General features: G+C 41.0%; 2 protein-coding genes across 9 annotated transcripts; one reads left to right on the top strand and one right to left on the bottom strand.

The window, feature by feature from the left end:
- The first annotated feature begins 164 nt into the window (after positions 1 to 164).
- On the top strand, positions 165 to 16,734 carry spata6 (spermatogenesis associated 6). Of its 8 annotated transcripts, none has more exons than XM_041935733.1 (14): positions 165 to 299; positions 1,159 to 1,296; positions 1,808 to 1,856; positions 1,986 to 2,027; positions 2,167 to 2,291; positions 3,804 to 3,884; positions 6,889 to 7,251; positions 8,536 to 8,638; positions 9,491 to 9,531; positions 10,494 to 10,657; positions 13,232 to 13,363; positions 13,447 to 13,526; positions 14,530 to 14,584; positions 15,480 to 16,734. In XM_041935733.1, the coding sequence occupies exons 1-11, from the start codon at positions 216 to 218 to the stop codon at positions 13,341 to 13,343; spliced, it is 1,302 nt and encodes a 433-aa protein (XP_041791667.1). In that variant the 5' UTR covers positions 165 to 215; the 3' UTR covers positions 13,344 to 13,363; positions 13,447 to 13,526; positions 14,530 to 14,584; positions 15,480 to 16,734. The 8 variants fall into 8 exon arrangements, with proteins under 8 accessions (XP_041791667.1, XP_041791666.1, XP_041791663.1 ...); XM_041935732.1 differs by having other exon boundaries at positions 13,487 to 13,526; XM_041935729.1 differs by having other exon boundaries at positions 13,232 to 13,526.
- On the bottom strand, positions 14,694 to 22,497 carry dnttip2 (deoxynucleotidyltransferase, terminal, interacting protein 2). Its single transcript, XM_041935726.1, has 7 exons — positions 22,406 to 22,497; positions 19,414 to 21,551; positions 17,217 to 17,355; positions 16,894 to 16,989; positions 16,497 to 16,661; positions 16,239 to 16,348; positions 14,694 to 15,532 (listed from the first exon to the last, which is right to left on the bottom strand). Exons 1-7 carry the CDS (start codon positions 22,478 to 22,480, stop codon positions 15,442 to 15,444), a joined length of 2,814 nt encoding a protein of 937 aa, XP_041791660.1. The 5' UTR covers positions 22,481 to 22,497; the 3' UTR covers positions 14,694 to 15,441.
- Positions 22,498 to 22,869: the final 372 nt, after the last annotated feature.

A 22,869-nucleotide genomic window follows, 5' to 3' on the forward strand; every position in this document is an offset into this window, starting at 1 on the left:
GCAGATTTCAGGGCATTTTAACACAAATTTTGCATGAAATTAAATGTTTAAATGTCAGAGGCGGATGTAGTGACTGTGAGCATAAGTGTGTGTGTGTGTGTGTGCAGAGGGAGTGTTTGCTTTTGATTTGTCACTTCGTGGTCACATGACTACACATCCGGTCTGTGACTGTTGCTGTTTGGCAGCTATGACAACGAACTTCAAAAGTTGGATGAATGGCATCGCCGAAGAAACAGATTTCCTCCTCTAAAGTGATTCAAAAGTCTTTAAAATGTACCGTGTACTTGGACGTTCAGACAGTACGTGAGTCATAAGGCTGCTCCAACGCTACAAAACTCAGAAACTGACCTGTTACTGTAGCATAGTTAACGTAAGCTAGCTAGCGAGCTGACAGCCTCTTCCCTTGACGAACATTTCCTTCACGTTAGCTTAATGCTAACAAACGGCTGTAATTTTACATACAAGTCCGTTTCGGTTATCATGATGAATGGATTTAAATTTTGTTCCTAAATCTTTCTGAACATTAGGAATACTGTCGAACTTGCTGTAACTTACTAACTAATGTTATAGCTGGCGTATTTTACCAGTTTGCTCTACTTTAATCTTCATACACCGACATTTAGAATAAATTCGTAGCTATGTTAGCTAGCTAAATTTAAAAAAAACTTTTTTATTGTTTGTTGTGACTTCGTATTTGAATTTCTGCATTTTACAGACGCATTCAACTACTTCACTTCAAATTTGTGAACAAATGCTATTAACATTGAGCCAAAATGCACAGTTAAATTACAGCAACTTTGACCTTACTGATTTTTAAACGGTGTGTTTCCTTTAATGTGCAGTATCTGTGGATCAGTTGTAAGCTGATTTGGTCTCATTTTCACTTGGTATGTCAAAGTAATTCATCTTAGATTTCGCAGTTGTTGTTTTTTTTAACCACAATCTTTATTATGCTATTTAGTAGCAGAAAAAAAATGTCCTACTGATATGGATAGTTCCTCAGAGGATTTTACACCTGTATAGCTGAGTGTTTTTTCTTCAAGGAAAGGCTCTTTTTGTCATAAGCTAGAAAGAAATCTATCTATAAAGGACACATACAGAAATTTAAGAATGCCTGACCTGACACCGCAGTCACCTAATTACACTGCTTGTGTGCAGGTCACATGCCCAGGAGTGCTCCTGTCTAGAAAGAACGATATCTACCTCAGTGTGTGTGTCATGGGCCAGTACAGGAAGACTCCCTGTGTGCCACCTGTGTTCCCTTTACTCTTCCACCACAAAATGGTATTTGTCAAGGTGAGAATAATAACTGTGTATTACAGGACGAAGAGCTGCCTCCATTGCTTAGGCACAAGATGTAGAGCTACCATGTGTCTGTCTGACATTTTTCAGATGTACTGAGAGAGATGGTGGGAGGACTAGTGACATATTTTCCAATATCAAAAAAGAGTGCATGTCACATCCCAGACCTTATGTTGGCTCCTACTGATACCTATCCATTGTACTTAAATCTACAAAAGACTTCAGGTCAAGAAGTCTCCATCCCAGCAGTTATTATCTCTTATTTGTTTCTATTTGAATTCCTATGACTTGCATACTGTTTACACTACAGACTGTTACTGGCTTATTTTTTTTAAGTCTGATGATTTCAACCAGAAACCCTCCAATTTGAACATTGCTGCCCCAACTGCTGATAAAACTGCCCTTCTTTTCCCTGGGGAGAATGGCAGCGTTAGGTACCGAGCTGTCTGTCTCATCTTGTTATAAGTATTGATTTGCTTTGTCTGTACTCCGTCTGTTTTACCAGACTTTCCCTGGCGTTGTTGACCCTGCTGATGTTGCTGACCTCCTCGAAGGTAAACGGCCGTCTGGGATTTTGCTTCCTCATCTTTTAGTCCCGATTCCTCTGCTATGCAAGCTTATAGGCTATTAGCTGTGATACTGATCATTAGCTCACGGTCTATTTGTGCTTTCTTTCCTCATAGCTGACACAACATCTTTTGAGCTGATTCAGTTGGTGCCTCCAGGTATGCATTCTGATGAGGCCATATGGGCATGTTAAATCCCTACTCTATCGAGTCATTACACTGCAAAAACATGATCTCTAACTTGGATTGTGTCACTGTGTGTGTTCATGTTTACTGCCTGTCTGTGTATGGTTTTAAGAGGGGGAGATCCTTGCCACGATGGTGGAAAGCAGCAGAGATTTCCTGTACCCTAGTCCCAGACTGAGCACCAGAGAAGGAGCTGCAGAGAGAGAGATACTATTGAAGAGATCCTCCACCTTTCCTGTAGGCTGTTTTTCCATCTGTTCTTATTTTTATTTCTTAATTCCCCTTCCAAACCTGTGCTGGTATTCATCAAACGTCTAAGAATTACACCTAAGAATGCTCTAGAGTCAGCCATTTTGCTGAGCGAACAGACACATTTATCAAGTGACCTACTCCAACTCCAGCAATTTATGTTGTTTGCACCCCTGATAAATGCAAAAAAAAAAAAAAAGCAAAGAAAGTGTTGTAATATCCCATCCCACCCAGGTCATAGGAAATTTGATGAATGATTTATGAAGTGTAGAATTCTTACTCTTATCTGTCATTTCAAGTCTAAAATTTAACTTTTGCAAGATTCCATGTGAATGATAAGTGTGAGCCCAAGTGTAATGCATGTTCAACCCTGATTCCAAAAAAGTTGGGACACTGTAAAACATAAGTGAACAGAGTGTGTTGATTTTCCAAACCTTTTTGACATATACTCAACCGAAAACAAGACAATATATTTAGTCTTTTACACCATCAGCTTCATTGATTGTCATAAATATATGCTTGTTCTGAATTTGATGGCAACAACATTTTCCAAACAAGTTGGTACAGGAGCAACGAAAGACTGGGAAAAACACCTGTTTGGATCATTCCACAGGAAAATAGATAATAATTAAATAATTGCAACAAAATTGCAACAAAAACAAATAATTGCATTCTGCTTTTGTTTATGTTTCACACAGCCTATCAATTTTTTTCGTAATCTAGGTTGTATTTCATGTCAGCAAAGGTAACTTGGGCTACTGCACACTGTTGAATTCATTAGAGGAGGGATGCCAATTGATGCGTTTAAGCATTGTTCACATGTCACAGCGACCCCACATTGTGCTCGCCATGTGATCCAGCTAGATTGGCACCAGTATTACACATGTCAGTCATAGACTGGAGAAGATTGGTGCTTTCTCGAAGCCAGTCTCCTCCTAATCTCTGTGGCTCATGTGTCTGTGCACATGACAGGCAGGTACACTACCTAGATAACCAATTCAGAAACACTGTCTTCTCTTAGAAAAAGTAATTTCTTCAGAAAAAGATACCATTTTGCCTTGTTGAGCTGTCGGCTGCCTTTGCTACAGACGTAAAATACGAAGAACTTCCTGTTTTTGTCATTTCGCTTTTTCCTCCTCCTCTTCTTATATCATCCCTTCATCTCTCTGTGGCTGTGGGTTGCTTTTCTATCCTCCCCTTGTCCTCCGAGGCACTAACTGGCATATTGAAATGTCTTTAAACACCATTCCCCTCACCGTTGCTTTTATGTGTTTGTGTTTGAGGCCTACATAGCAATTTAGATGTCTCTCTCCAAATGCCATATTATTTAAACATCACTGGAGCCTTTTTCTTTTCTTCAATTTGTTTTTCTCAAGCCAGGCGTAGATTGAAGATTTTTGGTTGTAAATTGGTGTTCCAGGCAGTGCTGTTATCTGTCCTTTTGTCTTCATCACCCTGGTAAAGGTGTTGCGTTTGTTCCTATTGTCCCTCTCCCTCTAGGGAATCTCCCCCAAAGTGGAGTTTGGCACAACATCCGTCATAGAAGAGAGTGATGTGAGAGACAGCTGGCCTGCCTCACCTGTAAGTGTCTTTTTATTACATCTCATAGGTCTGTGCATAACCACACATACTGTGCATCCAGTTTTTCACATTTGTTGTACCTTTCTCTGCTTTTGGTTTATTTGCTTTATGTCTGTTATTGATGTGTAAAGCACTTTAGACAGAGCCTGCCCTTCATAGATACATTTTTGTTATCCGTTCATGGCCTTTCGTAACAGCTTTTAAACTATTCAAATCCATCAAGTGCCACTCAAAAGTCAAGTAAACAGTGTGTTTATCATCCTGTGTGATTGTTCAAAACGTCTGGAATTTGAACAAATCAGAGCTACATAGCATTGCTGCGCGAGTGTTGACCAAAGCTCAAACAGTGAACAGTTCATCTCTAAAGCTCTAATGAGTGGTATCGCTCACCATCAGATTTGTCTGTTTCCACCATACATACCCACCTTCTATTGTTGCCATGGCTACTGCATCTATCTATCTATCCATACTGGCAGTGTTTCAAGGGTATTTGTTCTCTCCTTGTGAATGTAATTACGTGGAGGCAGATCTGTGATGCAGATAGTGAGGCTTCTCTCACATCTCAGTCCAACTCAGAGTTTACACAATTTTTGTCATGGACCCAGTCAGTCAGTCAGTCATTTTTTTTACAGTAACTATCCAAGATGAGGGTCACCTGTATGTCTGCTGCTGTGTCCTTGTGGATTTTAAAGGGTATTTCTTAGCTGCATAAAATCACATTTTCCTTTTTGAAGACTCTCTTTTCTCTCTTCCTTTCCTTTTATGGGCAAACCTAAGTTTTGTCTTTGACACATCCATCCACGTGCCTGTGAATATTCTCATTCATCCACTGTTGTAGTTTTCAGTATAGAGCTAAAAAAAAAATACACTGATTAATGAATGAGACAATCTATGCAAAAAATAAAAGTAACTTTTTTGACAAATGAATAATTGTGTTTTCTTTTCAAGCAAACATTGTCTGGTTTCAGCTTCTCAGATGATGAATTGAAAAAGTCACTGGCAGATTAATTGAGAATGAAATTAATCCTTAGCTGAAGCCCTGCTTAAGTTGAATGTACTCCTTCATGATCTTTCGTGAATCATACATGTGTGTGAGGTGTGTGTAAAGGTAATGTCAGCAGATGGATGCTGGGAGGGTAGAATAATGCTCCAATTGTAGGATGAGAAAGACTGTTAAAGAAAAAACAGTGAGAATGAAAATCTTTCACAAACAGTCCTGTTTGTATCATATGATCCATCACACAGCAGTTGGCATGTTGTGGCAAAAACACTGCCATGCATCTCCCAGGTGCAGTAACCTAAGCTAAGCTATTTGTTTAAATGGGATGTCATTGACAGCGAAGCAGATTGTCAGAGTGTTCTCCTGGTCCCTCAGGGGGATGTCTGGATCAGAGCACCGCTGTGGCTGTCAGACAGTAGAATTTCTCCATTTTCTCTGTCCTAATGGTTCAGCATAGGCATTTCCCTGACTGGCTGCCCGCCCAGCTGACAAACCATGTCCTGTTTTAATAGAGATTTAGAGTGATGGCATCTTCCACAAAACCTCTAAAACTGTTGAGATGATTACAGATTTTTGTACAGTCTTACTCTTTATTTGCAGATTTTTTTTGGTGCTCTTATCTTTTATTGATTGACATCATTCTCATTTAAATACTGTTTTAATCCAAAATTTTGTCATTTAGGAGTGGCAACGTGGGTCGGTCGGTCAGCCCGCTGCTTTGTCCAGAGTGAAATATCTCAACAGTTGTTGACAGAAATTTTGTACAGACATTCAAGGTCCCCATCAGGTCAAATCTTGAATTTTCCATTCCAAATATTTTAGCAGCCACTGGATGGATTGTGCAATATGTGATACAGACATTGATGGTGTCCAGATGATGTATCTTAATGACTTTGATGATCCTCTGACTTTTCCTCTAGCGCCACCATGAGGTTGAAAATTGTGATTTTTGTGAAACGTAAATAACTATGAGATGGTTTTGCATGACATTTCTTGCAGGCATTCATGTTCCCCTGGGATGATTTTTTCAGATACTTTGGTCATCATCAGATGTACTGCGTGTTTAGTGCCAGTTAACAAATGTTACCATGCAAAATACCAAAGTAAATTGGTGATCATTGTAAGGATTAGACCTGGTTAGCAGTGCCACTGTGAGTATGTCAGCATCTTGGATGTGGTAGCATGCTGCAGTGAGCATTTGGCTCAAAGCCCTGTGACTCTTTGTCTTGTTATTATTTATCCACATCCCAAGCTTGTTTACCACACAACCCCAACAGTGGAAATAGCGGCAAATCTTATCAGACAAGCCTTCACCACTCAGTTGGGGACATAAAAACTGGCTGTTCAGTGAGGAACAGACAAAAGAGCCGAAAGAAGTTGGGCATGATGGTAGACATGTGGGGAGGAGAGCATACTTTGCTTAATATCATTAGATCAGACCAATCTCAATTGGCAACCTCGATGAGGATTTATTCATAATTTTGTTTCTCTTAAAAATAGTTTTCATGTTGTGTGATTTCCCTTATTAGCATTTAGATTATCTCTGCTTTACAGCCAGGTAATGCCTCTTTATCATATTAGACTGGAGATGGCCATCAAATGCAATTAACATTTTATCTTAACGTATTTATCCCTGGTTGGCATTACCCGCAGGAAGTGGGATATTGCATCGGAGAATGATGTTAGTGGCCATTAGAGTTATTGAAGTAATTCTGCAGAGGTTGTCTCCATGGCAGTGCTGACTGCGAGAGCCGTTGTTGTTGTAACACTTAAGCTGAATGATTTAGCTAATAGTTTAATGGTTTTGTCCAGGGAGAGCAAGTCTTTGTCAAGAGTGAGAGCAGCTGTCTTAATGGCTAAAATGGCTGACGCTTGTGTAAAGGAACAACATTGTGGTGTGCAGAGAAATCTAAACTGTTGAGACAAATGCTATTTGTCACCTGTAACTTGTCATGTCGGGACAACATATCAACATTTTCCTGTCTGTCTCTCTCTCATATTCAGTCTCTGCACCCCCAGACTTGCTGTCTTTCTCCAGTGAGGCCATCCAGACAGAGTTCAGCAAAAAAAACAAATGTTGAGGCAAGAATTGCAAACTCTGCATCGACATCTAGACAGTTCCCTTCTTCATCACCATGTGGTCAGAGTCCCCAGAAGAACAAGAAGAAGAGAAAGCATGCTTCTCCCAGAGTTTCTGTCGACTCTGGCTATCAGCAGCCCACAGTTTCCTCAAGGACACGAGCCTTGTCCCCTTACACTCACCGCAAGATGTGCCAGCTTTCAGAGGACGCCCGGCAGAGGCTCAGCCATCTCCAGCTGGGGCCTCACCACTTCAGGAAGGAGACTGAGAGCCAGCCGCCCTTCGTGGTAGGTAACATTAGATGTGTGCCTCCAAACTGAAGGCAGTTGACAAAAATGTGTTATGATGGTTTGTTTAATGCCAGTAATACACGTGTTCAGTGGACAGGGGTTATAAAATTAATGGGATCCTGAATTGATGCAGTTCAAACCTCAGTGGGAGCTCCCCAAAATTTAACATAATCTAGTGTGCAGATTAAGAGGAGGGCATAAAAAGAGAGCAGTGTTAATCTTTTTACCTGAGCCGTTAATGGATTTTGACGTCATGAAAATGTTTCACTGTGTGCGCATGTAATATGGCCTATTATCCTCACTGAGGGGCTTGAGTGTGCTTTAATAGCACATGTCCTGGATTTAGGCTGGTACACAGTTATTTATTAACACAGCTTTAATTATGACCGTATCGTTACTATGAGAGATTTGCATATAAAAGGGAGTGATTTTTCTGATCACACAGCCTTGGGGAATATACAGTTGATGGACAAGAACAACACAGCCTCTAGCTCTGTGCCCCTCCCTCTGCTCCCCATTGTATTCCTGCTTCTTCATTTACATCAAATCTAATACTGAGGTATGAATATCAAAATCCATTAGCATGCTGTTATTAATAGAAATGATTAGGTACACAGTTGTTTGTTTTTGTCACACACCTGAATGGAATTTACTAGAATACAACAGGCGTTTTATTAAAGAGAGGAGCATGTTTTTGCCGCTCGGTTTTCCTGGGGGAATCTTCTGTCGACAATTAACCCTAGTAATTGAGAGTCAAGCTGCAATTAACAAATAGATACCTAATGAAGTAGCTTAGCCTCATGGTGAATGCATTATCAGTGCATGTTTCAGAGAGCCCTGTTTGTTTGTGAAGAAGGAAGCACATCCCTACAGAAAACACAGCCTATGTTCTTTGAGTTAGATGGTTATTCTGTAAAAATGTTGTCTTTGTTTTGTTTATGACTCATCCTGATGTTGTTGGTTAAAAGATTGGGTGCTGAGATAACAGGCACGTGGAGTAACAGTCAGGCAAACTTTTTTCGCAGCTTTTCCTTTATTTTGCAGAAATGAGTGAATGTGTGATCAGTGTGTTGCATTTGTCCATTTCTGTTGTGGCATGTCTTCCTTGAAGTTGGCTGATAATGTCATTGATTAGTGTATAAGTATCAGGATGATGTCTAAATGAAGAAAGAAAACCCTCCCTGCTGATTGCCAAAACAACCTCACAGTTCATAAGTTTTTCTTGTAGATGAAACAATTTGTTTTGATGGAAGATTTTTTTTCGGTCATGTTTTCTGCCAGGTCTCAGTTTGCAGCAATGTGTCTGGGATGGGAACTCCTTCCTCCTCTTCGCAGAGTGGTAGCATGCATCGACACTCTGTCAGCTTCAAAGCTGATCACACAGGTAGACTTTCACAATGCAATGCAATGCAAAAACTAATACATGTACTGTTACACACCTGAGGCCATGCTATACTTGCTGCACAAATAACTGTTTGCAGTTGGTCTAATATATTAAAATTGGTAATGTTGTGAAAACGTGTCTTTGTTCTGGTTTGATGCCTTTGTTTACGTCTTCATGATAACATGGTGACGTCTTTTAAAATGAATAATGGACTGCATTTATATTTTTGTTGCTTGAGGATATCAGTAATGACTGATAAAGTGACTTATTACATTTTTTTGTTGTAGTCAAATAATAAATATACATGAATATAGTTAAATGTAGATACACGTGGCTCTCTATACAACTGACTTTTTGTAGGGCACTTTACTTAAAGGTCCTATATTATACACATTTTCAGATTTACACTTTTATTTTAGGTGTCTACTAGAAAATGTTTACATGCTTTAGTGTTCAAAAAAACTTTTTCTTATACTGTATATTGATGCAGCACCTCTATTCTCCTCCTGTCTAAAGCACACTAGTTTTAGTCTCTTTAAAAAAAGCCCAGTCTACACTGATTGGTCGGGTCTCACAGGCCTGAGCAGGCACCACCCACTGTGTTTTCCTGACACAGCTCGTTTAAAGGCTCAGTTTCTGAATATGGCCTGTGTGCATTTCTCTGTGGATTGAGTGTTTTGATACTTGAACAGTATTTATATTGGACACAGACCTGCTTTATAATAAAAAAAAATATGGAAGTCTCACTTCAAACAATATGGGACTTTTAAAGGAAATACTATGAATGTTCTGTAATCCAAAAGTTGAGATTTCTGTTTTTATCCAACACTTAACTTGTCTTTGTTATTGTAGATTCTTCTCTCCTGGGGAGTTACAGACCAAGAACAGCCAGAGTAAGTCTAATTGTAACATTTCAACCCAGGAAACACAAGCATGGAGATCAGTGTTCAGCTATAAGTACAACCTGATTCCAAAAACGTTGGGATGCTGTGTAAAACGAAAAAAAACAAAATGTAAACACACTGTAACAACAGTTTTTTGAAGTGTTCTCAAGCCCATGTAGTAATATATAATCATATGTTTCATAAAGTGGTGAACCTCCTCCATCCCTGCTTGTGAACGACTGAGCCTTTCCAGGATGCCCCTTTCATACCCAATCATGATACTATCACCTGTTACCAATCAGCCTGCTTACCTGTGGAATGATCCAAACAGGTGTTTTTGGAGCGTTCCACAACTTTCCCAGTCTTTTGTTGCTCCTGTCCCAGCTTGTTTGCAGCTGTTAAATTCAGAATAAGCAGATATCCATCTGATGTTGATGAGGTGAATTATTAAATATATTGTCTTTGTACTGTTTTCAATTGCGTATATGTCAGATTGGATTAGGAAATGATCCCATTCTGTTTTATTTATGTTTTATACAGTGTCCCAACTTTTTTGGAATCTGGGTTGTAAGTTGCTTTGTAGCCATGACGAAGTGTCACTGTACATACACATACTCAAATCAGACTTACAGAATTATATATTCACAACTGGCGGTGTTTTAGACATTATGTTCTTAGAAAAATATTCTCTAGTTATTCTAATGTACCATGTTCATTAAAACTAACTCATTCTGCCCACTTTTGCTGGAAATGTCCTTTATATCGAAAACTGTCAATGTAAAAGTACTGAAATATTTAAGATGTACTATGAACAGGCATTTAAGTTTTTATGCACTTTTCACTCATCCCAACTCTGATAATTTTGATCAAAAAGATTTTCAGCAAAGCTCAAAGACAAAACATCCGGCCAGCTATAAGTGAATTCACTGCTTAAAACTGTCCCATAACTCAAACCCGGTGACCTCTTCCAGGTGAAGTCAGGTTCTGCGAGGGTCCAGTCCTCTCCAGAGACACGGTCCACACTTGAAGCCCAGACTAGAAGCCCTGTGAGAGGTTCTGCATTGGCTCAGTCCACCCTGACCATGTCAAACTTAGAGGAAAGTCCTCTAATCCTCAACCATTCCCTCAGAGAAAGGTGAGATCTCTACCGGGTTCTTACAAAGTTTTGGAAAATGCTTAATTTTCACCAATATGTTTTCAAGGTTAAGAATATGCTTGACTGAGAATATTCTCCTTGAAAACTGCTTGATTTACAACATATTCTGGTGCTTCGTCGACACAATCCCCCATGTAAACCAAAAATCTTTTAATATTTTAAATGAAACAATCCAGTCATTTCTTCCTGTGTCACACTGGGTGATGAAATGAGGAGAGGGCATTTTTGTTTTTTTATTTTACTGTACTAAGAACCCAGTCTCTGGACAGTGCAGCCCTGCTAGGACAAAACGGTACGAAGCAAGGAGAGTGGTAATTAGTATGCTTGTTTATAACTTTGTGTTGTGGTAAAGTGTATTCTCAGACGAACATCAGGAGGACTCTCTCAGGATCGCTCTCAGTTTTTTCTGGCCACCAAAGCAGCTGATTTTCTTCACACTCACGCCAAAGCAGGAGAAAACATAATCCGCCCTTTTTTCTTTTTTTTTTGAGGTATTTGCCCTGAATTTATCCTGATCCATCTGTGTAAATCATTGGTGTTTGCTCAAAAGATCTCAAAAGCAAAAGAGGCACCTGTATGAGTTTCCAATTACAGTATACAGCAAATACATGACAATCCCGTGAGATGGTCATACACTGCAGCTGCTTTGTGTGTGTGTGTGTGTGCGTGTGCGTGCCTGTGTGCGTGTGTGTGTGCGAGCTCATACACATCCAGTCTTTAATTTTGATCACACTCGACAGGCAGGATGAATTTCCCTCCACCTCTTAAATTACAGAAGCTGATGTCTTGTCATGTTTGTTCATTACTGAAGGAGGAGGCCGAGAGAAGGGAAAACAAAGAGGAAAATGGTATTGATTTGTGTTTCAGCTTGAGTCTGATGCATTTGACCCGATGCACGCTTTAATACATTCAGAGAGACCTTGTCATCGATCACAGCTGTGAGTTAAACACACCAATGGGAGCGATGTTCTGTTTTGTTTGTTTGTTTGGGCTCTCCTTTCCCCTTCCGTTCAGCTCAGTCCATAAGCAAACATTAAAATCAATAAACAATCTTAAACTGCAAAGTAAATTGTAGGAAATGAATGATACTTTTCTCTCAATTGAAAACGCGACAGGAGTTGCAGGGTGGGAGATTAGAGTGGGCCTTTGTAGATTCCCTCCGACAGGGAGAGGAGCACGTCTTACCACCAATCTTTGATCTATAAAGAAAATGACAGATGCCAGCGGCAACGTTTGCTCCCTAAGCCCCGAAGTCTCAGTCTATTCATGTCTCTGGATGATTTGTCCTTGATGACTTTTTGAAGCAGGTAGCAAGTTTATCTGATTACAGATGAAAAGCTTCCATTCCCTCAGTGCTGGCCAGGCCAAGACACCGGCCAGTCAGTCAGACAGTCATCACCTTTCCGCTCCCAACTAATAGACGTGGATGAGAGGCAATACTGGAATTTATTACTGTTCACTTCCATCTGTCTGTCAGCGCGAGCTTTTGTTTCATAACTGCCCGTGGCTACTAACTTGCAGACGCATTTATATTGTATTGATGAAATGCATTTATGCCTCCAGTTCAACTGCACGGTTGGTTCTGTCAGTTGTGAAATTGCTTTTTGTTTGTTTTTTTGCACAAAAGGTTGAATGTAGAGGAACCAAAAATGAATGTTTAGACGGAAGAAAGTGTCATTTATTCCAGAGAATTTTAAAAGTCTGTTGTTGAGAACAGAACACCTAAAGTGCGTCGAGTGAGTCAGTGTACTGGTAGTTTCAGCTTTGCATCAACTTACACATCTTATGTTATGTTACAGCACAGACTAGTGGCCAAAGGGAATACCTGCCAGAACATCTTGAAAAAAGACAAGATATTGTTTGTAATTATATGATTTAGGTGACTTTGATAATCGATTGATTCTTTTTATATTGTTCAGAGTCATTTTTTAAGCAGAAATGCCAAACATTCTCTGGTTTCAGCTTCTCCAGTGTGCAGATTTGTGTCTGTTCTGTGTTTTAAATCACATAACTTAATATCTTTGTTTCCTGAAGTGTTGATCGCAAGTCATTTGAAGAGGCATTTTTCACTATTTTGCTGACATCGTATGGATTAAACCCTTTTAGCCTTCTGAGCCCTTGAAACAAAGCCATGTCTGCTGGCGACCACTTGTGACCAGATTTGCTTTGCTTTGCTTGAATAGTCCTGAGGAAATACAATGATCCACTAATTTACCAGAACAAAATCAACAGGCAAGTTTGAAAAAAAATAAGCACAACTTTGTGTGGCAGAAGTACATATATATTTTACTTTCCTCTCCTATTAATTGTTTAGCAACCTCTCAGACTTCTCTTTTGATGCCTTTCAGGTGTCTCGACGCTCAGGTTGGAAATCGCTGGATTAATCAACATTTTTTCGATGCAGCCCCGATATGATCACTGTTTTTTCCTATCAATACAAAGCTTTACATCAGCCCAACTTGATGCGAGTATATGTGACTCAGACTCAGCTGATTAAGTCTCTTATGATTTTTTTTTTTTTTACATGTGCCATTTCTTGTTTGCTTTCCTCAGGCTCCAGACCAGTCAGCCCAGTCCATCCTACTGGGAGCAAATCCACAGCCGAGTCCAGAGGATTCTGCAGACACACAAAACCACCTGGGACCAAGTGACCTTTGACCATTAACTTCATGATCTGCCCACAAGGTGACCAAACCCCTGAGGTTATAATACAAAGACTCTTCACTGTTAAACCAGTCGCTCTAATAATGCATCGTTTCAATTCACAGTTAAAGCAGATGTTGACTTTAACCTGCCGTATGTGTGTAGGAGTGGATGCACCTTCTTAACCTCGGGATTTTATCGTTCAGTGAGTCGAACCATCTCACACATGTATCTTCATTTATCTTCTTTTGATGTTCATTTAAATTTCAAACCATCCCGAGCACTTGCTGAGCGGTGTTTGTCGTCGTTACTCTTTGAAAAGGCAGGAAATTTGCAGGGGTTATGATCAGAAGCATAGCAGCACCGCTTCCCTCCCACCCATCAGCTGGGCTGTTTTTTTTGTTTTTTTTAAACGCCCCAATGGTGAAACCAAACAGAGACGTCGTCTAAATTCTCTAAAGCCGTGTGTGAAATTGGCTCGGGTATAAAGAAGCAACATTTTGTGTGTGTATGGGAAGGAGACACGGTGGATGTAAGCTGCAGCTGTTAAGGGCTCATCTCTCACAACACAAAAGAGAGACAAGAAGGTAGCCAAGAGCCACCGTTGGGAGCCAGCAGTTACAAGAGATTTAAGAGAGAGGAGGAACAAAAGTAATCCTGAATGAAAGAGCAGGAGACACAAAGAAATGTAGCCTTAACATAAATTAAGACGGGCATTCAGATCCAGAGCGTTACACTGAAATGTCTTGAAGTGTATTCAGTGTTTGTATGTGCTCATCAGAGGTTATGCGCTCTGTGTAATGAACACTTCATCTGTGGGTCTTCATTCAGCCTTCATCAGTGCTAATAAAATGCAGCTGTGTCATGCACTCGTCACAGCTCCATTTACAGATGAATTTATTTGACTCTGACAGATCGAAATTGTATTTTATTTAAGAGGAGGGAATAGACTGATCGCATAGTTTGTGGTTTTCTTCGATGCAGCAGGAACACTAACTAAATGTGCAGCCAGGATCTAATTGATGGTAAAACTTAAATCCTCTCTTTGACTCATATTGACAGTGTGTTCATTACTCAGAATCAGAGGGAAAATGTCAAATTGGGATGCTCACTTTAAGTTACAGTGGTTGGTTCCTCACAGACATTTAAAATCTAACAGACAGGTGTTTGTACATGAACTTCTCACAGTCTGTCAATGTGTTTTTCAGTGTATCTTGAATATGCCTGTGGATTGAATTCCCCACGTACCTTTCTTCACAGCAGGTAATAGTAACCTTCCTCACTGCATCTGCTTTCAACAGCTTTATTACTGGTGACTGTATTTCATTTCATTTTTTTTTTTTCATATTTTCACTTAAATGTTCTGAAAACACAACAAAATGAACTTCCACACGTCCAGTTTGCATTTTCCGGTTCAGAAAGCCGTCGATTTGAAAATTCATATACAAAAAAAAATCTAATTTGAATAACAGTATTAAATTACAAATCATGTCTAGTTTATAGAGGTATCATCAATTATTGATGTGACTGAGAAAATTTGTCTTTCGTGTTTTATTTTGGTTCTCACTCGGATGTTTCAAAAGGTCTTTTTTTAACAACAAAGTGATATATATATGTAACCTTAACATTTGACTGTATGCAGCATGCTATAAAAACACTTGTTTCGGTTCTGTTTTCATCACAAATGACAGTAATTATGGTGGCATTTCATCCCATAGCACAAGCCATATTTCCAGAATGTGATATGTTAAAGAGAACTTTTACACACATTGGTGCCAGTCAAGAGAGTATTTTAATGTTCATTTGATGCATGTATTTTTATATTGACTATGATTACTGTGGAGCAAAATGTTTGGAAAATACAGATCCATTTGGTTAAAAATAAATGTTTCAGTTGTTAATATAAGCATGTACACATTATTTGTGGTAACTGTACAAAGTAATGACTTGATTACTGAATCAACTTCACTTGTATCGTCTTTTTTTATACAGTCGCTTCTCCATGTAAAGACAAGTAAACTCAATCCATCTTTAGAGGTGACATTAGTCCCACCATATGATGTATGCTGTTGATGATATCAGTATTGAAAAGCCACTCAGTGTTTTTCAAGTCTTCAGATTTACTTCTTCTGGAATTTCTTCTTGTTCCTCTTACCAGCTCCTTGTGCTGCTTTCTCTGCCAGGATGTGCTGGTACTTCTTCTTGTTGTTGCTGGTAAGAGAAAAGGGGAGTATGTTTTATATGTCCGCACTTTTTTCAAAGTCGATGCACATAGAGCCTGCAAAAGTGCAAGACTATAACTCATCATACAAGGTTTACACTGTCCTCTCTCTGAAATGAACCACACCTGATGACACAGAACCAGAGCATGTTTCATGCTCGTTTTTTAGTCATACAGCACAACATGATGCAGGGTGCTGCTGTGGTATTCTGTAAAATGATGAATAATTTCAGCTGTACTGCCATAGCAAAAGTTTATCATGTTTCATTCTGTATATTGATAGCTGTTATGTAAGTACTATAGATAGGGTGACAGCAGACACTGGTGTCCAGTTTAGATTTATCTGTACACTGTCAATATTTGGTCAAACTCAGTCTGTTTCATAATTTAATCACTAGTTTCACAGGATCTAATGGCGCAGTGAATTCAGTAATGAATAATCAAGGAATCCACTAGATAGAGATCAGTGATATCAATGTGATTGTGTTTTACTGCTGAAGCCAATTGCCAAAGTGTTCATGTGGACCAGATGCATGATGCTCTTTCCTCCACTCCAGCTAGCAATGAAAATGTTAAATCCATCCCCGTCAGTATAAAAACAGCTAGTAAGCCATCTGTGGGAGTGGATTTTCTTTAGTGGACACCGGGCACAATAAAGCCACATCCACGTTCGTCTTTGTTCTCATTTCAACTTACTGCCTGAACTCAGCATCAGCCAGCAGCTCCTCCACCATGGTTCTCTTCCGGTCCTTCTTGGGAATGCGGGAATGATAGAAGTCAGCTGGGTTGTCCACCACTGTACCAACCTGTATAACAGACACACATAGGAAGCTACAGTCAAACACAGTACACAGTGTGATGTTGATAAGTCATGACCGTGTTTCTTGAGAAAACGTTAACACTGCTTTGTTACTGTAGAGTTTGAGGAGCAGGTGACTCGTATTTTTTACTGACCTGAAAATATTTGGGAAAGCCATCTCTGTCGTTCTTCTTGTAGAACCTCTTGGGATCCATCGAGCCTCTCATCTTCAGGACTTGGAGGTCTCCTTTCAGCTCCTGAGAGATCTCGGGGGCTTTCATATTAAACCACCCATCCCCTGTGGATTTCTGCCTCTCCACCTGGGAAACAACAGTGATGTCAATTATTAAAAAGCATTGTAGAGGCCTTTGAAGCAAAGAATTTGAATAAAAACTACAGGATTTACAATGATCACATGTTCATGCTTTTTATGATTTGGGGTAGTACATCTCATCGTAACTGATTCAAAGAATGATACGTGACCCGAGTGATAACACTTTAGATAGTAGTACAGAGAATATATAAACCAAAGCATTACTTTATAAAACTCACTCTGTGTTTCAACTTTAAGGCTTGTTTGGATTCACTGTACGGAGGCACTGCATCCTTCTTTTCAAAGTCTGGTCCAATTACACTCTTCTTCATCATCTGAGGACAACAACAAAACAAAAACTGCAACACTGCAAAGCACCAAACTCCATCAACACCTCACTACTCAGAGTTAAAAAGGCCAAAGTCAGACAGAATCAGAGAGAAACCATAAATAACACCATCTCATGTGTTATTGGATTTACTTGTCCTTGCATAGCTATAAAGTTCATTATTCATTCTACATCACATCGCTTTCAAAAGGGAAAAATCAATCACTTATTTACCTCGTCTTGGATCTTCTTTTCCTTTAGTTTTTGCAGCGAACTGGAGACAGGTTTTGATTTGCTGCCATCAAAATTGATGTATAAACCCCCGAGCTCCTTCACTCTGATGCCGGGGTCAATACGGCTGGACATCTCTTTCCTGAAACAAATTGGCAAAGAGAAAATTCCTCAGGAAGAATAGTCATGTCTCATTTCTCACCTCTGCACACAGTGCACAATGATAATATATAATGATAACAGTAATGAGTGAGGCTCTACTGTGTATGTGCTACGTGCTTAAAGTCTGGTTTAATAAATCTATATTGTTTCATTTTAAACAAATTTCAAGAAAATACCAGAGCCAGAACCTGATCCTAGTAACAAGCACTGTCTGAGAATCCAAAGCCTGATTCATCTTATTCCTCCATAAAGCTTCATTATTACTATTAGAAACACGTAAAATAAGAAAGTTTATTTTGAGTCAATCCCACATACAGTGCATACAGAACACTTTCAGACTCTTTCAAGTTTTACACACTTTGTTGTCTTTCAGACTCACATTAAAATGGATTTGGTTCATGTTTTTCCTCATTAATCTACACACAATACTCCACAATGACTAAGTAGAAATTTGGTGCTTTTGGAGAGACTGAAACATCACAGTTACGTAAGTATTAAAACCTTTCTATTGACACATCCGACTGAGCTCAGGTGATTTTTATTAATGGTCCTTGTGCTGCTTCTGCAACAATTGTATACTTTAATTCATCGGAGATAATGAGGAAAGGCGCGTTCCCGGCTTTATCAGGCCTTACGGCTGATGGTGTATGTCAGTGACAAGCAAGAAGTGAGATCGAGAGGTGTTCGTACACCTGTGAGACAGGATTGCGCCAAGGTACAGATCAGCCTCCACCATTATCAAATCGAAGAAGTTAACAGTCTTCCTAGATCTGGTCACCCAGCCAAAGTGAGCTATCACAGATGAAGGGCAACAAGCAGTGCAGCACTCCACCAGTCAGGCTATTATGGACAGATGGATGCCATTCCTCACTAAAAGGCACATGACAGCCTGCTGGGGGGTTGCCAAAAGGCACCTGAATGATTTAGAGCATCACAAGCAAAATCCTCTGGTCTGATGAAATGAAGATTGAACTATGTGGCCACAATTCCTAACAGTGAGTGTGGAGGAAACCAGGCCCTGTGCATCACCTCGTTAACACCGTCCCTACAGTCGAACATGGAGGTGGCAGCATCATGCTGTGGTGATGGTTTTCTGTGGCAGGGACTGGCCCAGCTGGGATCGAGGGAAAGATGATGCAGAAAAATATGGAGCAATCCTGAGTTAAAACCTTTTCCAGAGTGCTCATGAGCTCAGGCTGGGGTGAAGTTTTACATTTCGACAAGACAACGACCCAAAGCTTACAAAACACACGAGTGGCTGCAGGAAAACTCTGAATGTCCCAGAGTGGCTCGGCCAGATTCTGGACCTGAACACAACACAGCATCTCTGCAGAGATCTGAAAATGGTCGTGAGCCGACGCCTCTCATCCCACCTGATTGAGCTCGAATGATTCTGCCAAGAATAACGTGAGGACGTCCCAAAATGAAGGTGTGCCAAGCTTGTAAAATTATTTCCAAGAGGACTTGAGGCTTTCATGGCTGCCAAGGGTGTTTTAACCAAGTACTAAGTGAAGGGTCTAAATACGTCAATAAATGGGACATTTCTAATTACTTAATCATTTCGATTACTTACTTTGTCGATTAATTTGTCTATGTTCCTGATTAATCATTGTGTGATGATGTCATGAACATGAACATTGAACATTATGTCCTCAGATGTTTTGTGCACAACCCAAAGACATCCAGTTTGCACTCACACTTAGCTGGAATCAGAGAATGTTTACTTTTTTTCTTAAAAACTAATTAAAACCAATTAACTGATCATCAGATTAGTTGCAGATTAATAGTTGTCATTGCAGTTCTAGATATTATTTTGAATAAATTTACAGAACCCTCCAAAAACAGTCTCAGCAAGGGAGCAAAAAAGCGTGTTTCCCAAAATGTTGAACTGAGATTTGCTGACAAAAAGAAAAACACTGTAAAAAGTCATCTTTTAAACAGTCACACACTGATGGTGCATCAAAACAGACTAAATATTTACACTTGTTTAATGTATATGTGTATTACTGTGAGAACGACTGCCACTTATCATACTTACAAGTCAGGATTTCTACTCCAGAACAGGATATTTGCATCTTCATCATCGTCGTCATCCCCCTCCTCATCCACAAACTCCTCATCTTGGTCCTCCTGCTTTTCATTTGTGGCCTTCTCCTCCTCCGCTGGCCTCCTCCTGTAGTAGTCTTCATCAGCCTCCTGTCCGGGCCGTGTGTCGATCATAAACAGCCCATCAACTGATGCACCTGCTGCTTCCGACTTACTGGAGGGTCCTCCTCTCCCCTCCGCCATGTGCCCCAAATACTCTTCTTCAGAAACTTCCCTCTCCTCCTCCTCCTCCTCCTCCTCCTCTTCAGCATCTTCATCCTCGCTGCTCTCGAGCAGGCTAATTATTTTTGTTTTCTGTACAATAACATGTTTGGGGGGCTGTTCAGAGCCAGAATCCACTGTGATATTGTGCTGCTGGCTGGATGTTACCTGTATGGGCTCAACTTGGACCTCGCTGGAGTCAACCACCTGCTGAGCATCTCCATTCAATGTGCTGACTTCCATTTTCTCCTCCTCGCTAGGCCGGGCTTCCACAGCAGCATCCTCATGCACAGCCTCATCTCCCTGTGATGAGTGGGCGTCCACGTGAGCTACTTCCATAGCTTCGTGCTTCTCTTCAGCCACCTCTGTGATTTCATTAGTCCTCTCACATAATGTCACTGGAACTGATTGGTAAGGCTTTAACAGCTCTGATGAGGGGGCTGTTTCCTGCATCATTTCCATCTCTGAGGAGCCCCCGTACTTATTTTTATCACACGGCTCCTCCTGCTGGCGTCTGACGGTCACTACAGGTTCACTAGCGGCTTCTTCAGCACAAGCAGGGCTATTTGATACAGAGAGAGACACATGGGAGTCTTCTTCTGAAATGACAATTACACCCTTTTCCACTCTTACTGCGTCTGCCTCATTTGATGTGAGACCAGACCTGCTCATGCTTTCATTCTCTTTTTCTTCCAGTGTTTGATTCTTGTCTTCCTCCAGCAGTGTGCAGTCTGCGTCCTCAGCAATCACTGTATTTTCTAACCGAGAATCATTTAATGAAGAGTCCTCTTCAGATGGCTCTGCGGCTTTTTCTAGAACGACATTAAGATCCTTGACTGAGCGCCTGGAGGCCGGAGCACCTCGTCCGCTGTTCCCTGAGCCTGTGCGGCTGCTGCAGGGAGTCCCTCTGCTGCGGGCAGAGCAGGGGCTGCCCATCGGGGAATGCACGTCGGTCAGCTCAGAGTCCGAGTCCGCGGCTTTAGGACCTGTGGATTGGGTCCTACCCCGTCTGCGAGTCATCATACTATAAGTGGGCCCGGACTCAAACCCTTCAGAGTCACAAGAGTGTGGCTCACTGACATCTACAGCAGCTGCTGCCTTTCCTCTTGCAGCACGGCTCCTTCGAGCAGTTGGGGCAGGGGACAGAGAGCCTTCTGAGGCTTCATCTAGGTGAATGGGGATGGCACTTGTTTGCCTTCTGGATCTCGTAGCTCTGTGGGTGGTGGACCTCGCAACTGCAGCCCCGGAAACGCTGGACATGCAGCTGTCAGCATCTGAGAGCTCTGAGTCCTCAGTTTGTTGTGTGGCAGATGATCTGGTGCGAGCAGTTTTTCTCTGACTTCTGGTGACTCTCTGGGGTTCGGACACCACAGAGCTGCAGGATTCGGCCTCCAGCACCAAGTCCAACTTGACGTTGCCCGCCTCGGCATGAGTTGGATCAGAGCTTTTAGGAATCGTCTTCCTCCTCGTGCTCCGGCGGCTACTTCGGCCAGCTTTGGATGCAGATACTGCAGAAGAGCACGATTCCACCTCAGATATCTCCTCATCTTCCTTACTTGCTGTGCGGGGCTGTCTCCTCCTCCTCCTGGTGCCTGTCATTGGTGGCATGCTGTCGGACACCACAGAGCAACAGGACTCCACATCTGATATGTCTGCTTCGTGGGTGGAGCCCACAGGTGTGGATGGCTGCTCTGGACTGTGGAGTCTGGAAGCTCTGGTACATCTTTTTACTAGGGAGGTAGGTGGGGATGCCTGATGTCCTCCCTCAGTTTTGTCAAGCTGGCTGCTGGTCTCCACCAGGACATGCTGGGTGGGGCTCTCTGCTTGTTTAGCAGTGCTCCTGGTTCTTCTACCAGTAGAAGGGGTGGCCTGTGTGACAGAAATAATACAGAGTTAATAGCACAGCTGGGTCTACAGCCTGTGAAATGAACAAAACCAACAATGTGTTAGTCCATCTCTTATGTCTTTCTCATTTCCCCAGCCTGTCTGTGGCCCTCAGACCCAGCCCCTTTATTTCTACTCACAATACATTTTAAAATAGGACCCAAATACATAGATTCATTCTCAAAAAGGCTGAATAAATGTAAATAAACGTTTTTTTTTCATACTAACTAACAGCGGTAAGCATATTTCTTTTTAATTAATTAATATACATTTGGGGCTCTTATGGTACTAGCTCAAAACAAAGTCACTGGTCGTGGTAATGAAGGGAAACGTCACCCACGTGTTTTCAGAGCTTACGGAGGAATTAGGTCTGCCAGTTTTGGATGCACAGACAATATTTTTAGCACGATCAATTTATAGTTGTTTCTTTACTTTTTTTTAACATAGCATCTGTTGACAATAACAATGCAGTTTCAGTTTCAATTCAGTGTCTTTAAAATCCAAGCGAATTAAACACAACTCATTCAGCGACGCTGAAGTTGGGCGACACGCACACTGAACTTTGCTCAAACACTACTGCCCTGAGCTATTCGTCAAGCAGTGTGTGTATGGGATCATCTTTTCTACTCAGTGTTTTGCTTTTACTCAGAGCTTTTTGTCCACAACGTAGAAACGTTTACAAACTATGAATAGACCGACGGTGTCCACGTGAAGTTTGAGCAGCCGCTCACGCAACAGCGGCTAACAGACATGTGACAAGCTTCTTTCACCTCGGACAAAACCTTTATATGATCTCTGGAAATGTCCAGCTTTAAAGAAAGTCTCTGTTTCATACGTACCGGGACATCTGAGGACTGGTCTGGGTTTGTTTTACTAGGGGAGTACACGCGTACTCCTCTCCTGGTAGCCACCATCTTGCATACTAGCTCCTCTGTCGCTTCCGGTGTAAAGACTAGACTCAACTAATTGATAGACGGAAATAAGATACAGGCCGAGCAGACGATCGCAGAGCTGTGTATGTTTCTTCTCCCTATTGCTTTAGTTATTTCTCATACTTCTTTCATCAAAGGGGTCAATGTTTTTCAAATCATGAATTTTATGCATCCTGTTCCTTCATATGCTTTCATCATTATTAATAAAAAAAAAAAAGATGATCGGAGGATCCAATATCACCCTAAGAAAGCTACAGAAGAGCTTTTCTATCCAACCTCAGGCACCCAGTGAGCCTGTGTGAACCATGTCACAGAGGTTCATATGTCTGGTGTCTCCCATCCTAGACCAAGAGCAGTGCAGTGACATTTCA

The sequence above is a fragment of the Chelmon rostratus genome, chromosome 4 (genome assembly GCF_017976325.1).
Source record: "Chelmon rostratus isolate fCheRos1 chromosome 4, fCheRos1.pri, whole genome shotgun sequence".
Classification (NCBI taxonomy): domain Eukaryota; kingdom Metazoa; phylum Chordata; class Actinopteri; order Chaetodontiformes; family Chaetodontidae; genus Chelmon; species Chelmon rostratus.